At 38.3% G+C, this 16,473-nt stretch overlaps 1 protein-coding gene across 2 annotated transcripts; it reads left to right on the top strand.

Annotated features, from left to right (window-relative positions):
* Positions 1-177: 177 nt before the first annotated feature.
* Positions 178-15,764, top strand: LOC143471127 (fibrocystin-L-like). Of its 2 annotated transcripts, none has more exons than XM_076969503.1 (39): positions 178-421; positions 647-788; positions 1,130-1,296; positions 1,421-1,610; positions 1,700-1,853; positions 2,319-2,534; positions 2,975-3,098; positions 3,245-3,424; positions 3,648-3,750; positions 3,855-4,038; positions 4,294-4,466; positions 5,158-5,259; positions 5,724-5,957; positions 6,166-6,269; positions 6,494-6,632; positions 6,843-7,012; positions 7,357-7,526; positions 7,770-7,918; positions 8,115-8,280; positions 8,545-8,659; positions 8,743-8,863; positions 8,942-9,115; positions 9,244-9,421; positions 9,713-9,861; positions 9,982-10,156; positions 10,413-10,499; positions 10,582-10,690; positions 10,920-11,019; positions 11,213-11,343; positions 11,486-11,605; positions 11,829-11,894; positions 11,994-12,176; positions 12,527-12,751; positions 13,200-13,258; positions 13,479-13,633; positions 13,725-13,942; positions 14,177-14,285; positions 15,177-15,265; positions 15,414-15,764. In XM_076969503.1, exons 1-38 carry the CDS (start codon positions 287-289, stop codon positions 15,236-15,238), a joined length of 5,538 nt encoding a protein of 1,845 aa, XP_076825618.1. In that variant the 5' UTR covers positions 178-286; the 3' UTR covers positions 15,239-15,265; positions 15,414-15,764. The 2 variants fall into 2 exon arrangements, with proteins under 2 accessions (XP_076825618.1, XP_076825616.1); XM_076969501.1 differs by having other exon boundaries at positions 10,377-10,499.
* The last annotated feature ends 709 nt before the right edge of the window (positions 15,765-16,473 follow it).

Below are 16,473 nucleotides of genomic sequence, written 5' to 3'. Positions count from 1 at the left end.
GTTTAGGGATTCCTACTAGACCCCATAATGATATAAATGTTTTTACCCATTTACCCCACAGTTATTGTTAGTTTAATAAATAGTAAATACCTTAAAAGCTGTTTGGGGTAAAATCGAATCTCACAAATTGAGCTCTTCAAGGTTAGTAATAACCTAAGGGATCATTTTGTGCAGCTGTAGTTCGACCGAACCATCTCCTGCAAAGTTCGATTCACTGACCACCTGGCACTGTGAAAAAGGGGCTGAATGGGTCAACTGTGGGGCAATTCAGTTCAATAACTTCGTGATGGTCAACAACGAGGACACCGGCATCGAAATCAAACTCATCTCGGGCACAGCGTGGGGAGATGCAAAAATTACCAACCTCACTGTTGTGGGGCATTCCCTACAGTCGGATGCCCCTCAAACTAAAACAGGCATTGTAAATATGACCTTTTATATGTTTTGCGTTTTTTTGCTTATTTATTTCAATCTTTTATATAAATATTATTTTTAATTTTATTATATTGTAATTTCAAACATATAGTTGATTTTAATATTATATTGAAAGAAAACACAATAAAAAACCTGTTTTTAAGATAGAGAAAACGTTACTAGAATCACCTCTTAACTAAATTAACCATTTCATCACTTGTACGTAACTCAGATTCTTCCCTTTTCCCCGGGACTTTTCGTTGATGGTGCCAAGTTTTTCAGTTTCAATCGAACCGACCAAGTAGCTCTCAAGCTAACAACTATCACAGGAACGTGTGTTCGCCACTGTGGAGGCTTTTACTACTGGTTTCGAGGTAATTATTCTTCTAATACAAAACACTTTCGCCAAGAGCTTCAAAAATACGAATATGTTTAGAGCTTGGAATTGTTCAAGTGAATGTAGTGGCCTGGCTCAAGGTAATTTTTCAGCCAATTACAATCAGTTGGTGCAGGAAGTGAAAGTGCTTGATTCTATTGTAACTATTGTTGCTTTTATAAACAAGACACTGTTACACTGCAAAGAACCGAAGCCGCATTTTTTATGTTTATTTGCGGCTATTTATGTTTGCATACGCGTTAAAAATTGAATTTTTATAAATGCAATATATCAAAAAAAATTGTGAGGTTACCGTGTGACCAATCATTTGTTTAACAGGCATCAAGTTTTACTCAGTAGCAAGAAGAATACACTGGAGATGGACACACGAGGGTGTTCTACTTGATAAAGATGGTTCGTTGACTGCTGATCCATCTGGCGCACCTGGTTCAGCCAATACCACGATTGTCCCTTACATAGGGCTTATTGATGACACTACCTGTCCTGTAAGTTGATGGATGGTGGTTGTATTGCGTATCCCTTTTGTTTAGCTGCGTTTATGGAGACGATTCTGAATTAATTTCGGAATAAGTAGAAAGATTCTAACATATTTTCCCGAATCTTAATAAGATTGCATCAGGCGACTTATATTCAAGTGGCGCTGTACCATCTGCAATCTGTACCGGCGGAAAAAGATTTCATCGATTCGCGCTAAACAATCCAGTTCCGAGATCACTCAACGCCAAAAAACTGGTCTTCGTTAATAATCAGGGAAGCACTGATAGCTCCTATATGGAGAAGAGGCTTACTCATAAGCCAGGTGATACGCATTGACTTTAAAAGTTTTGAACTCTTTGTAAATATTTAAAAACTCTTTATTAACTTAATGCTTGGTCATTTGATTTAAAGGTTGGATGGCGCTTCTACCGAGCAAGGAAGAGATCTTGATTTACTTCGAAGATGACGAGCAGTTCACCAACATCACTTACAATTCTAAGATCTACGACTTGATGGAAAATGATTACGTCATCGTTAAGCATAAGCTGGCGCAGACTCCGGACGTGTAAGTGTTGTTTTTTGAAGTGGAGAGAAGTGGAGTTGCTCGCCTTAATCAGAAGATATTTTCCTGCATAAATTTTAAAAACCATGTTGTGATTTCGAAGTAGTAGTAGTTTTTAACAATTACTGAAATGACCACCTATGGGCAATATGTTGATAAAAGATCTGGCCATGAAAAAATGAGTATTTTCTGGTAAAATTGGTTACCTTCAAGCGGATCTATTAAGTTGAAATGCGTTCTTGTTCTTTTTACAAGTTTTGGTAAAAGCCCCTCATTGTTCAGTGAAGGAAAACTTTGTGTTTTCTCTTTGCAAGTTCCTCCAATTCTCGTTTTATCTCTTTGGAGACCTTTGGCGTCAGTTAACAAGAAACATCAGTTATTATGTTAACTGAATAGTTATTAGTTCAATTATTACCAGTTACTTGTTATTATATTACATCGGTTAACAAGAAAACTTGTCGAATCCAGCGTTCAGATTAACGGGATACGGTACTCGTCGGTGGGCGATACGTCGCCTTTGACACCCAAGAGCCCGAACCTGGACTGGCATTTCGCCGGAGACACGAAAGAACTGAGCATAATGGTTTCGGGAAGAAGAAAAAGTTCATCGAGAACGGCAAGGGCTGTTTCAGGCGTTGATGACGATAAATACAGACATATCAGGCTCGCACCAACCACATACAGGTGAGAAAAACAGTCACAGTGATTTATGATGTGTGTGACCTCGTCTACTTAGACAAACTAGACAACTTAGACAACATTGTTTACCTTTGCTGTGATCAATTAGCTATAAACACCTGTCACGTTAAAATTTATCGAGTAATCTCTCTTTAGATGAAATACCATCGCAAAAGTTTAACATTTGTTGGTAATTGTATTAGTTTTGGAAAGGTTTGACAGCTTTGACAGCTTTGAATTATTATTGCTGGGAAGAGTGAAAAAGAGTTTTGAAATAATTACAGAAATTGTGCGGTTACAACTGTATATGATAAGATTTGAGTTGCTCCGGCGTCGGAATTACTGTAAAAGAAAACAACATCAACTACTCACTAACTTGATAAACGAACGCACAAGTTTTACTGGCGACATTGCATCACTATCAACCAAGTTGTTTTACGTTGTAGATGTTTCTACTCGAATTGCATCGCGCCAAGCAGCGCCGAGGAAATGCCGCCAAGTAGGGAAAGACCATCTGATTATTATTCTTGGTCAAATACTAATAATCCTTGCTTGGTTTGGTCTGATGATGTGAGTTGTCTTTTTAATCAATTCAATTAATCACCATTTGTAATCAGTTCCGTTGTTTATTCAAAGTACCAATTTTGTGAATGAAGAAGTGTTTGTAAAGGCGACTTCCATAGATTTTATGGCTTTGTTTCGTAATTTCCCTACAGGAACAAAACGTAACTATACTCAGCGGACACATAAACTCAGAACGCAAAAATGTTACCTGCTGGGTAGTTGTGGACGTAGCTTCGATAATAGTTACCACTTTGACGGTCGACGGCGTCCTGGTGTTTGGTAACGAACATGATCTAGATTTCTTTTTGTCGGCCGAAACGATTTTGGTGTTGGTAAGCAAATTTACTCAGTTTCATAAAAGTATTACCTCGTATTTTATTCGCATAAGACTCGTATACGTAATGGTTATGCATCGTACATTTTGCCGCTTTTGAATAATTCTGTTATTACTGATTTATTCCTTAATCTTGCTTCAGTCGCCACTTTCCCGTGTTTCTTGTACAGTATTTTAATATTCCGCCACTCTGTCCCTTTAACTTTTGCATTTATTATAAGAATGGGCGAATTATCGCAGGCTTCGAGGACGCCGATCCATTTACCAAAAAGCTCACGATCGAGCTGCGAGGGAACCACAGTACGCCAAGAGTGGATTTTCCAGGTTGTTAAACTGCCTTTAAATATTTTTCTATTTTTGAATCAAATGAAACACCCTGAAATGCTTGAAACACCCTGATAATTTTTTCGCAATTTCCTTCATGAAAGAGATCAATCTGGGATCGAAAGCAATCGGCTGCTTCGGAGGATGCGACTTTCACGGGAAGAAGCGCTCGCCTTCCTGGACCCGTCTTGCTCTAACTGTTGCTGCAGGAACCGGTTATATCATTGTACAAGACGTGGTAGACTGGGTCGCTGGTGAAGAGATTGTTATTACAACAACTGGATACGAGTAAGTTATATTTTACCTTTTTTCTTGCTCGATACGCTTCATGGACCAAAATAAAAATGCGAAATTACGTGTTTTTTATTGCCCTGTGAAGTGTAGATTTGAATGAATTACAACAATTTTATTAAAGCTACTATATGAGTCCCTTGGCTTTATATTTCATGTTTTCGAGCTGTTGCCGTCATAATAAATTCACCAACACCACCGTTATATCGAAAATACCACGTCAACTTACTTCGGTTTTTCACAAACTTGCAGTTCAAGAGAGACCGAGAAGCACGTGATAGCTGCAGTGGCCACTGACGGGGTAACAATAACTCTCGAGAACACACTTGCCCACAGACATATGGGGGAAACCTACACGGTTGGACAACATAACTACGACATGAGAGCTGAGGTCGGCTTGCTCAGTAGAAACATCAAAATCATAGGTTTGTCATCATTTACCAAATACTAGTTTCTTCATACTTTTTAAGACGTATAAGATAGTAATCTATTTTTTTTGTAAAACGTTTGAAAAAAACATAGCAGTAAATGTTTTATTTTATTGATCTACAATCAAGGCATTTGATAATAATTAATCAACGTTCACATAGACAAGAAAAATGTTCTTTGAATTCTATGCTTTATTCGAAGATCTGTTTTCGCCTTTACGATACCATTTAATTGACTCTCCGACCATTAATGTTATTTAAGTGTTTGTTTGGTTTTTGTTCAAGGAAAACATTGCAAAAGTTTTTTATCAAAATAGTTTACATAGCCATGAAAGCAGTAAAACGGCTATATGGTTTCAAGAGTTATAGTGATTACTTTATAAATCCTGTTGATTCACGTTTCCCACTTTTCACTAATACCTTGCTTTCGAAACGACTGATCTACCCCTTTTCGTTATAAATCTCCCATTTTCGTCTGTGATAATAATAAGAGTTCATGTATGGGTGACCCCTAATTGAAAATTGCTTAGGACAATCGTACATCGGCTTTGACAAAAATATACAAAGTTATATGTTTTCAACTTTTATGTTAGTATATTTTGAAATGCTATTAGTGATAATACTTATTATTAAGAATCAGTTTTAGCATATTGTCTTCAAATAGTTGTGATTTTGAAATAAACTTCAGGACAATGGTACGAAGACATTGACAAAGAAGCGTACGGTGCGAGGGTGCTGGTTAGTTCGGTCATAATGAAAGACATAAACGGCAAAGTAGTCAATCTTAAAGGTAAGTTACATCGGTGGATTTCGAATTCTGTTAAGTGTAGTTTAGTCAGAACTTATTCGAAGAAGAAGAACGTTGGGTTACAACGTCTGAAGACTGTGCCTGCTGTGTCTATGTGCTTATGTATTATGTTCTCACAATGTGAATAGTTTATAAATTTCATTTTTAAGATATTTTATTGAAACGCAAAACACTGTAAAGTCAACTCATATTCTTATCTTGTTTATAAATATCTACAATATGAATCAATCATGAAGTAGTAGGAGGGGGTCATGAAAATCACCAGTTTTGTTGGATTCCAATTTATTTGTTAAAAGTTGAACACAATATGCAATCAACTTCCGGATAAGTCCGAAAATTGAAAAGGCCAACTTTTAAGATTTTCAACATTGCTAAAGCTCGTATGGTTTAGTATGAAGTTGTTTTGTTAAGATTTTTTCTTTGACGAGTATTTTAATCAAAACCAGGCTTCGCCCGGTTCAGCAACGTTGAGTTTCATCGGACCGGTCAGGAGGGTTGGACCGACACATGGGACCCGAGATTTTCCCTTGCTTGGGTAGGAACGGGGGCTTCGACAACTGCTAGACCCGCTTACGTGAAAGGTTGTGCCTTTCACGACGGCTATTCGACTGCCATTGGAACCTTTGGTGCTGATGATGTCACAATCAGCGGCAACGTCGTTCATAGAACAATATTTGACGGTAAGCTTAGTTATGTAAGAGCCTGGTAAATTAAACGCTTTGATGATTTTATCGGAAATGACGTTGCAATAATGTACCCATGTAGGTTTATTTCCTACAACTGAAAAACTAACGCATGATTAGAATTAAAATAAATTTTATTCACTGTTATAAAATCATAAATAAAATATAAAGTTGATTAAATCGAAGTTTCAATATTTTCTGGCAGGAATTCGACTCACAGGCACAGGACACAAACTCGAGAATAACCTCGTAACCCTCACCCTGTTTAGAGGAACTTGGGGCGACAGGAAAGAACTGGACAATTACGAAGTATAAAAAAAACTATGAATAATTAGGATGTTTGGATAAGTAATATGTGGTAAGACCGTTCAAGTAGGGATAAGTGTGTAAAAATTATTACTTGTAAACTATAAATTATAACCGATATACATTGCAAGGTTATGTAAGTGGTAATAGATTATAAAGTATTATTTAATAATTATAATATTATTAAATTGTTTTAAATCCCAACTGCGAATAAAATTTATTTCCAGGACTGGCATGCAAGCTTCGAAGTAGCAGAAGCAAGCAGCCTGATCATGAAAGGCAACGTTGCTGCCGGCAGCGAGAGAAGAGGTTTCCACATCGACGGTGAAGCTTGCGACGCACCGGAAGATGACAATGCATGGACAGGTTGGATATCTACTTGTCATTTATTATTTATCAACAATTATATCAAATTAATAAGCAAATGATAAATTGCGGTGTCTTGTTAGTCCCTACTTGACTACATTGGCTGTAAAACTTTTTGGTAAAAGTTGGAAAATGGTTGACATTTATGCTGACACCAAGTTTAACGCTTGTCAAAAGCAGTAAATATTTCAAGCCTACTTTTTTTTACAGGCAACGTGGCCCACGGATGTCTACACGGTATACAGATCTTCACAGCGGACGGTGTTGGAAGTTGTTCAATGATCCGAAACTTCGTCGTTTACAAATCGTGGGACTACGGTATATATCACCAGACTCAAGTCAGCGTTCACATCAAAAACACAGTCATAGCCGATTCGATTGTAAGTGTAGCTTCAATCCTAGCTGCGTGTAATGCTTGAAGATTATTATGTAATGATTTGCATTTCAAATAGAACAATATAAGATATCGATGGATGACTCTATACTGACCGTATGAGCCATTAATTATGAACTAGTGAGTTGCTACATTTCTCTTTTGCCCCGCCTGTAAAAAATATTTAATATTATTGTTCCACTGCAGAAGCTGCATAATTCTAACATTGGTAAGTAAGAATACTCTAAATCATTTTTGCGCGGATGACTTGGCTTTAGACCTAAAGGCTGTACGCGAGAAATGACATCAAAATCAGGTACGTTTATATACTGTGCATTGCTCGTTTTATAGGTTGGATACCTCCCTTACATATTTGCACCTGTCGCACTTACGCACGAATATGAAGACAAGTTTGCTCGCATGGAAAACGTTTTGTGCGTTGGACGTAGCCCGCATTTTGATCCCGCCCTTGATAAAATGGATGAGAAAACCGATAAAAATCTACTAATTCGAAATTATGCGTAAGTTTTTTTTTACTTTCTTATTAAAAACCATTTGCAAGTTGTGTTGCTTTGTATAACCTAAGCCAAACAAAATACAGTGGACATTCAATACGTTCATCGGTCGATAATTATCGAGTTCCTTATAATGAACTATAGTATGTGTCAGGTTGAATTAATTGTCTCGTACATACATCGTTTATTGTAATAATACAATATAAAAAGCTCTGGCGTATGTTTTTAGCAAATTTTCGTTTGGTTTAGGATAGCCAGGGAAGCACCCAGGAACGTATATGGAGGCAAGACATGCGTCATGTTGCCAATGTTTCAGAGTACTCCCAACGCCGCACCTTTCAAAGCCTTTCATTTCAACTTGAACTATCCGGCTGTTCGTGGATTGCTCGATATCAGAGGTAACTTTGATGTCAAAAAGCCCTTTTTAGAATCCTGCTGTTAAATCCTATTGTCCTTGCCTGAACCAGCTGCATATCAAACAATGTTCCTTCGTACATGATTGAACACTTTTTGCACACGTAGCGTCGTTGCGGCCACCTTTGCTTTAGTTACCATTTGGCGTCAAAGTTCACTTAGTGCGTTTTTTTCAAAAAGGTCTCCACGCTCAAAATTACAACTTGAACTCGGACGGAACACGTGACCTGGTCTTCTTTACCAATCCAAGCAACGAAGACATTTTCCACCCAACCTACCTGAGAAATATTGTTCTTAGTAACGTCGATGAAGCCAGCAAAGTTTATTACGCAAGACCAAATATCGAGTAAAAATTCCTTTAACGCTTGTACTAAGTAATTTCAGTGCTTGATAAATTGCCACAAATATACGTTAATTCATTTTTATTAACCCATAATATAAATTTAAGATATCTCGCCCAAACTTGATAACCCATCCACAACAGCAGTACAACCTGTCATTACTCATTAGTCATTACCTAATCTGCTACCTATCATCTGTCAGTTAAATCAATGTCACTTTATATGGGCATGCTTTACGATGGCCAGTTATTTGTAGTTACTTACTAAAGGCTGATAACCCCGTCCGACTGCTTCGACATGGAATGCGACGGAATGAAGAAAGTCCTGATAAAAGATTTCGATGGAGGATTTATTGGCGGCACTGGCGGCTCTGTCATCCCTCAGGTACTCAAATGCGTTCTGCTTATAAAGTTACGTATCTCGCTTTGAGTGGCCTTATCTATGCTCAAGTATGAATCTCAACTCAGGCTGAGTATGAATGGGATGGTGATCCGATTCGCGGTCTAGGGGATTACCGGATTCCGAAAGCGATGCTCACAACTCCAAGCGGTGATAGAATTCCAGTTAACCAAAGCGTTGATAACAGAGGTATAATATACGCTAAAATTATTTCGTAACTTATAGATAAGCAGTTAATCGTAGTCGTAAACGAACATTTCCTTCCAGGCGTTCTCCGTGATGCTAGTTGCACTTACAACCCCACCTGGCAGGCGTATGATTGCACTGACAAATCTTTTGACTACCGCATGCTGGTAATAGAGAGCTTAGATCCCGACACCGAGACCAGAAGATTATCGCCGCTCGCCCTGCTCAGTGAAAGATACATTGACCTTAACAATGGTACTTGAGTGTCAATGTGACTGTGAAATGTACATCACTGCTGTTGTAGCTGTTATTACATTTTCAATTTTGTTATTTTCTTTGCCTTGTCATTGTTGATTTCGATTAAATCGCGTCTCATTGTTCAGGACCCCAGGACCACGGCTGGTGTTTTGGTTACGCCTGTCTGATGCGGATTTCGACTTTCTACACAATCGTCGCCACCGGGCATCATTATGACGTTTACTTCACCGGTTATGCGCCGAAAAAGTTGAGATTAACCCTGTTGAACGTTGATGATGACATCACACTGCGAGTTGCTATCTGGTGTGTTTCCACTTTTGGTTAATTATGTTAATAATAATTATGATTACGAGTTTTTATTTTCTTGTTAAGAGATAAATCCTGGTAACGTGCGTCTTGCACGCAGTATTACTACAATACAAGTTTATTATGTTGATATATTTTATATTAAACGGTACAAGCCTTCCTATATTTAATTGCAAAACGATTTTTGTTTTTTTTTTGTCGATTTTGTATGCTTAATTGTTTACAAAAAAAAGTGTATTTGTCTATTGTCTAAATATTATATATTTTTATCAACTACCATGCCATCAGGTATGCAAGACCGGAGAAGTTAGACGTGTACAGAGCAGGGAGTAATGTTGTTGTCACGCCTGAAAACTACGTCTATGACGTGGATAAAGACAAGTGGATTTATAAGAGACCGGAGACCGATGGACAATACAGACCAGCGATCGATTCGAGTTAACTCACACTTTAATTAACTTGTTAATAAAATAGAACAATTATAGAGTAAATATACGTGTACCTGCGCTTAAACGCAGCACATCGAACAAAAAGACTTAACACGGTGTCTATCATAGACATCCATGGCGCTAATTATCTGGACCTAAAATCTGACCTGCTCTATGTAACATTACGTGGTGGGATACCAGTCGATATTCACACAGTTCCAGCGGTCATCTTGGAATTTGGTTTCCCTGCGGAAGTCACGGAAGATGAGTTCTTTGGGGATAATTTGGCCAACAACCTTGCTACGTAAGTGAATTCAGTTAAGGTTACGGTATTACTTCTATGAGTTTGATATATCTCTTTAAAATATCTCATGCAGGGTTTGACGGATCTCTCTTAAGTTCGATAAGTTTTAAGGATTTGCTTTTATTATGCCCCTTGCTGAAAGGTCGTTAAAATTTGCTGTCGTGTGTTAAAACCGGTAAAATGTTTCCAATCGTCTGACTGATGCGCGTTTACGCTTAAGACCTTGGCTTTACAATTTTCAATTAAACATTCAAAGTTACCTGGAGGTTCCAAGCGAGAAGATCCGCGTGGTTGATGTGGTGCGCGAGACACCGAGCGCCGCCAGGAGAAGAAGAAGCACTGGGTGAGATAACTCGGAGTAAAGTCAAATGCCCGATAAATTGCTGAAATTGTTTATTTATAAATATACAATTTTTTTGAATTAGCAATGGAACAGTGTCTTACACAATACAGTTCAGTGACGAAATAAACAACGCATCTGTCAGTGGGGACGAAGCATTGGCGGCTGAATTCTTGAACAACAGAACTAGTACAGTGAGTGTTTGTTATGATCATATGTTTGGGGATGTAACAACTGATCGATGATAACAAATTACACGGAACAAAGAAACGTCAGTGTCTGCGCTTTCCGCACAAATTATAATGAAATAATCATTTAAAATATTTAAAAACTAAATTTTCATACGTTCAATCTTAGTTTTTCAAACTACCAAACTAACCTTATAAAATCCTACATGAAAATCCCGTTTCATCTCCACCTCAGTTACTCTTGGATTTTCAAACCGGACACTTATGGGAGCGCCTGAACGTCACAGAAGGAGCAACTTTTTCCTCCACTCAAGCATCCACATCAAACACATCAGGTGAGAGAAGCAGCTAACATAGTCCGACATAATAACAGAGTTTAGTCAAATAAAGCAAGCAAATAACTTTTGACAGACAAGTTCGATGGCCAGCTATGCCACACTGTTAGTGTCAGTTTAACAATTCTTGGAAAGTGTTGTTTAATAAACTTGTACCCATTTTCGACTCTTGTTTATCTTGTGTCCATATTAGATGATACTGGAGACCTGGTTTTGGTCAAATACACCATTCCCACTCATTTTGTTGTGTCGTCACTTCCGTCAAGCGCGGAGGAATATGTCGTCTTTGATCCACCACCGTTGGTTTCCATACTGGACGCTGACGTAATGCTTTTTTACTATCGTAATAACTTAAGTTAAAATGTTACAATCTTTAAACGTTTGAAATAACAACTGTGAAAATCAACTGGAGTTATATTGCGTGATTTTACAATAGTGAAATAGACTAACCTGGTTGCTTTTGCAGAACCAACTGGTTTCAAAACTGGGCGGTACCTGGATGGTGACCGTGACACTGGACAAGTCAGGCCCTGACATAGACGCCAGGGCCATCTTGTTGGGCAACACAACTGTCAGAGTGTACAAAGTAAGCCGAATAGTCAGTATAAAGCGCATGTGAATTTTAGCGTCTGTTTAAGGTGGTTTGGAGTTTGGACCAAATATAGTGAATTCTCTGAGCTTCAATTTGTTTTTATGAACCATGTCGAGGTTATGGCCAACCTTACGGCAAACTACTGTACTTAGCATCTTGGCCATTACTTTCCACCGTAGTTTAAAATTACTCCTCGAATAACTTTGTGCATTACCAGGGATATGCCAACTTCACTGATCTCAGAATCACTCACAGCGGTACCGGATACGTTCTGAGATTTGCGGTATGTTAAGTAAATTTTTATTGTTTTCAGAGTGAACTCTGGTAACCAACCTATTTTTCATAAACTAGCTTTTAAGAAATTTAACTACTACATTCAAAGATAAGCCAACCAAGCGGAATCAATCTGGCAAGCGCTGATCCAACAATCAACATCAGCCTTCGAACTGTTAACGTTGGCTTGCCCGACGGCGTTGATGCTTTCCTAGAACACGGCAAATCTGTAGAGCTCATAGTTGAACTTCAAAACGTCCATTATACAATTTTGGAAAACATTGGATATAAGGTGCAGTAATTATGAATCGACAATCAAAGAGATTGGATCATAATGATAGAAATAATCGATGTTTGTGACGAGTTTTTGGTGTTGTTCGTGGTCCACTCGAAGTCTGACTCCGAATTAGGCGGAGTTTAAGAAAAGTAATTGAAAACCTACAATGCACCAGACACAAAGCTCGATTATCAGTGTTCCTTGCAACGATGTTTGCGGAACGACTTTGCTCTTGAGAACAAAACATATCACAGCAAAATGACAAAGAACATTCACCAGTTAATGCCTGCTACGCTGTCACAAGTTGTTTGCTGAGTGTTAATTTACGGTTAACACAATATTTTTAACCTCAACTTTTATCCCAGGGTCACACTTGGTATCTGGACATATCCTTTGATGACGGCACGATCTATGGCAACACTGCCATTGTTGGCAGCACCACTTTCACCTTTGACCCGGCCACTAGTCAGACCGTCACTACGGGATTCAATTTGACTAATACGGTCAGCTATTACCATTACAATGTCCGCTTCCGGGTTTACACGGAACCTGCTCTGTTTGACTTTATAGTGGAAGGACCCACATTGCAGGTATGACCGCGTTTCGTTGTTACAAAAGGGCGTTTTGTCAATTCCTTGTTATGCCACCAGCTAACTATCTTCATTTCATCGCCGTGTGAGGTGTCAGTGTGCTGGTGCTGTAACATTGTATTGTCATTGGAATTGAGTAATTTGGTAGTTGCAGCTTGCCATTCTTCCACATACTTTTGTCCACACTGTTACTGAAGGGTAAACGTCATCTACTTTGTTTACGGTTTTTTTTACTTTGCTCGTTCGAGTTTATCCGCAAGTGTTGCCGGGAAATGTGGAAAGTTTAATGTTTAATGCACAAACTCAATGGAATTCATTGAAATTTGATTTAGATGCATTTTGAACTTAATTTGTTTTACTTGTCTCATTTGAATTTAACTTAACACTAAAAATAATATTTGTACAAGCAGTTTATATGTGTGACGTAACGACATTTCTTCGGTTTTAGTTTATTTGGCCACTCACAGATTCTATTCATTTGAACGCGACTTACCTGAAGAAATTAAAGTAAGAATTAATTACTTACTTTCTGGCTTTTGATGGTACTGCTTATGTTGTTATAACTTATCAGTTACGTGGCGTACGTTACGTATCTTTTGCTGATCGCGGATTTTTTAAGGTTAAACGTTTTACGAAGTATATGTTTCGAAACATAGAATGCTGAAAAATGAACGAAGGAAAGGCAAAATATGTTTTTATTTTCAACTTATTTGTCCAAATTATACAGAATTGGATTTGTCGGCCACACGTACTTATCTGATCTTTCTGCATCATTCAAATCCGTCTTCACAGCTTACATCCACAACGTGATGGTCGAACAAACCGCTGGAGTTATCATCGCCAACACTAAGGCGAAAAGAAGACCGTCAACTTTTCAATCACGTGAATATTCTCAAATAATCTGAACGTTTTTTACGGGTAATTTTCCCACAAAAATCAGGCGAATTAAGTCAACGTTTCAATCTTTCAACAGCATACATGTTCCAAACCTTTGGAGTTGGTTATACTGAAGTAGCCTTTGACGTAGCGTCCAGTAACTTAACGTTAGTGGACATAGCTGTGACCACAGTGGCCAGTTTCTTGGTTTACCCATACAACAACCTTATCTTTGGAGGGTCAAGATTAGTAATTGCAGACACAACTTGCCTACTTCTGGTCGAAGAGATGTGCAACAACCGGAATGTTACGTGGGTAGGACATTCCTGACAAAATTAAATTGGGATTATATTTTAATTTTTTTGATGTCCTTTGCTTACTTTAAACAGTTTGTTTTTAAATCATAGTTTCTTCGGACACTACTGCTTGATAAACGCACACAGTGTTATATATATGCATAAAATCATGAATCGTAGGCCTCTATAGCATTGAAATCATCGTTAAGTAATTTAAAATCTAACAACTGTTAACATGAGTTATCTTGCAAAGGTTGCCTTAGACACAGGGACAGAACCGTGGGTGTTCGTCCTGGTTGGTGTAATATTGGCCCTTTTTATGGCTGGAGGCGGCTTGGCATATTCTTGGATTGTCATTCGAGGTAGGAAAAGTTACAATGTTACCTAGGGGCCATAGAGCTTATCTTATAGGTATCCCCTAGCAGCCTACAGTAAAAACGGTCGTATATGCGCATGACACAGTTTTAATTTCTTTATTTTCGTCGAAATTACTATTAATTTATACCTGGATGCTGGGTTTAAATTAGAATTTTTCTTTAACTCTGTAATTGTCGATATTAATCCGATTTAGAAACTACGATATGACGCATGTGTTGAGCTACATTGTTTGTCAACTTCCTGATAACGCGAAGCATTAACCAGTAGCTGAGCAGGGAAATGCGTCTACGTAACCGGCGTCATAATTTTTTATTTGCTGAGTCTGAAACGCGAAAATTTAATTTTGAATAACAAGCTTTTTGTCTCATGAAAATAGCGTTGTTTTTAAGTAGTTGTCATGCGTTTTCGTTGTGAACACATTTACAGGCTTCACATGATATTATACATTTCTTCATCATCATTAATTCAATTCTTCACTTTCTGTTTTCCGTTGTTCGGTATTAACTAAATAACTAACTAACCACTGCCAGCATTATAAGACTGAACGACACGAACAATCAAAGTTCTATTTTGTTCATCTTCCCGTTTAACCTGTGACTTTGGTGATGACAAATTTGGTCTGGTAAAAATTTGGACTGAAAAACTTACTGTGATAAAAACGAATTTCAACGCCTTAAAATGCCCTGTTTAGTAATTTTCCTTGTTGTTTGTTGTGTAATGGATAAGTATCATTACAGTTAAGTTATTGGTAAATTTTAAAATATGCCAGTTAGTTGTTTCCGGTTTTGGCAAAAACGCGATATGGCTTTGTGCTAAATGCTCGCCCATGGCATATACGCGAAGAGCTAAACATTATGAATTTCTTTGTGACGCAGCCTGGACGAATAAGGTGGGCGTCGTGACAGAACCTTTTGACCCCCCCACAAGCAAAGAGTGATAAAGCTCATACAAGCTGCAGATCTTTGTAAGTTCAATGAAGTAACGAGCGGTTTTTATAAACGCTTGATAGTGTTGCAACCGCAGTGAGCCTACTATGTAAGCAATTTTTTCAGCTCCCCATTTAGCGTTGCTCAAGAATTACATCAGCTATGACGCAATCACCTGTTTTTTAGCTCTGCCAGCCTTGACCTGCCTATCACCCAGGCACGACAGCTGTCCGAGCTTAACCTTCGTTTGGCATCGATCACGCAACGAACTTGACCTTGATTTTGCCCTCGGCCTTGACTTTGACACCATGGACAGCAAATACAATTGAGCTTGCAGTTGAAGATTGTACAATTTGGCTTTAAGCTCTTTATTGGCGTCTTGTTGCGAAATCTCATCTTTGTAACTCGTTTGTGTTGGAATTCTTTTTACTTCTTAGTCGTGCATTTTTTTCATGATTTTGTTGTTGGAATTACTGCCTTTATACGCTGCACTGCCGCCTCTGTTCAACTTTGTTACATGTGTTATAAACTTCAATCATTTTACTCATTGTAAATGGCACAGAGGACAATAGCAGTGTTAGTTGTAAATATTTCACTTGTTAATGCGCCGGAAAACATGAGAGAGTCTGCGAAAGGCTAAAACGTGCTGACAACAAACTACTGCACTTAATTGAAAAACAACTTAGTGTCGGAAAGTCTTGTTAGAAATAAGTTCTACATCGTAGGGCATAAACTATATACCTAGCAATTAAATTATAGGGAGGGTGGGGTAAAGCGGACCACCTAAGGCTTAATCGTTACAATTCACTGATTTCACCAACACATTTGACTTGTTTGTTTTGAGAGTTAACTCTAAGGTATTTCGCTAATTTTTAAAGTGCCCATTAGGTGGAGAGGAAAGTTTAGCGAATAACAACCCAAAGGTTCCCGGTTCAAACCCCGGACCTTACTAGTCCATTTCGGCGTATAAACTTGAACTCCAAGTGTTTCTATAGGTTTTTTAAAAGCAAACGACATTTGCTGGTTATATATCTTTTTAACTTCATTCGCTCACACCGTTGCATAGCTCGAGCACTGCTGAAAGCCCATTGGTGCAATGGGTCTCCGGTTCGAATCCCCTATCTGTTACTTTTCCTTTTTCAAGAACCTCAATCTGATGCTCGTTTAAATGCGTCAAGTTATCGTTGTTTGCTGGTGCCACTTCGTAGCTCGCGTCCTTCGACACTGCACTCGGTGCTAGAGGTTC

This window comes from Clavelina lepadiformis, chromosome 9, assembly GCF_947623445.1.
Source record: "Clavelina lepadiformis chromosome 9, kaClaLepa1.1, whole genome shotgun sequence".
NCBI lineage: Eukaryota > Metazoa > Chordata > Ascidiacea > Aplousobranchia > Clavelinidae > Clavelina > Clavelina lepadiformis.
Note: the sequence above shows the minus strand (reverse complement) of the source record. Positions and strands in the feature narration are given on the sequence as shown.

Coding starts and splice junctions, on each gene's coding strand:
- LOC143471127 (XM_076969501.1), top strand. CDS start 287: ATGGTCAACAACGAGGACACCGGCATCGAAATCAAACTCATCTCGGGC. Junction 789..1,129: donor CTTTTACTACTGGTTTCGAG/GTAATTATTCTT, acceptor TTTGTTTAACAG/GCATCAAGTTTTACTCAGTA. Junction 11,606..11,828: donor CAACTGTCAGAGTGTACAAA/GTAAGCCGAATA, acceptor GTGCATTACCAG/GGATATGCCAACTTCACTGA.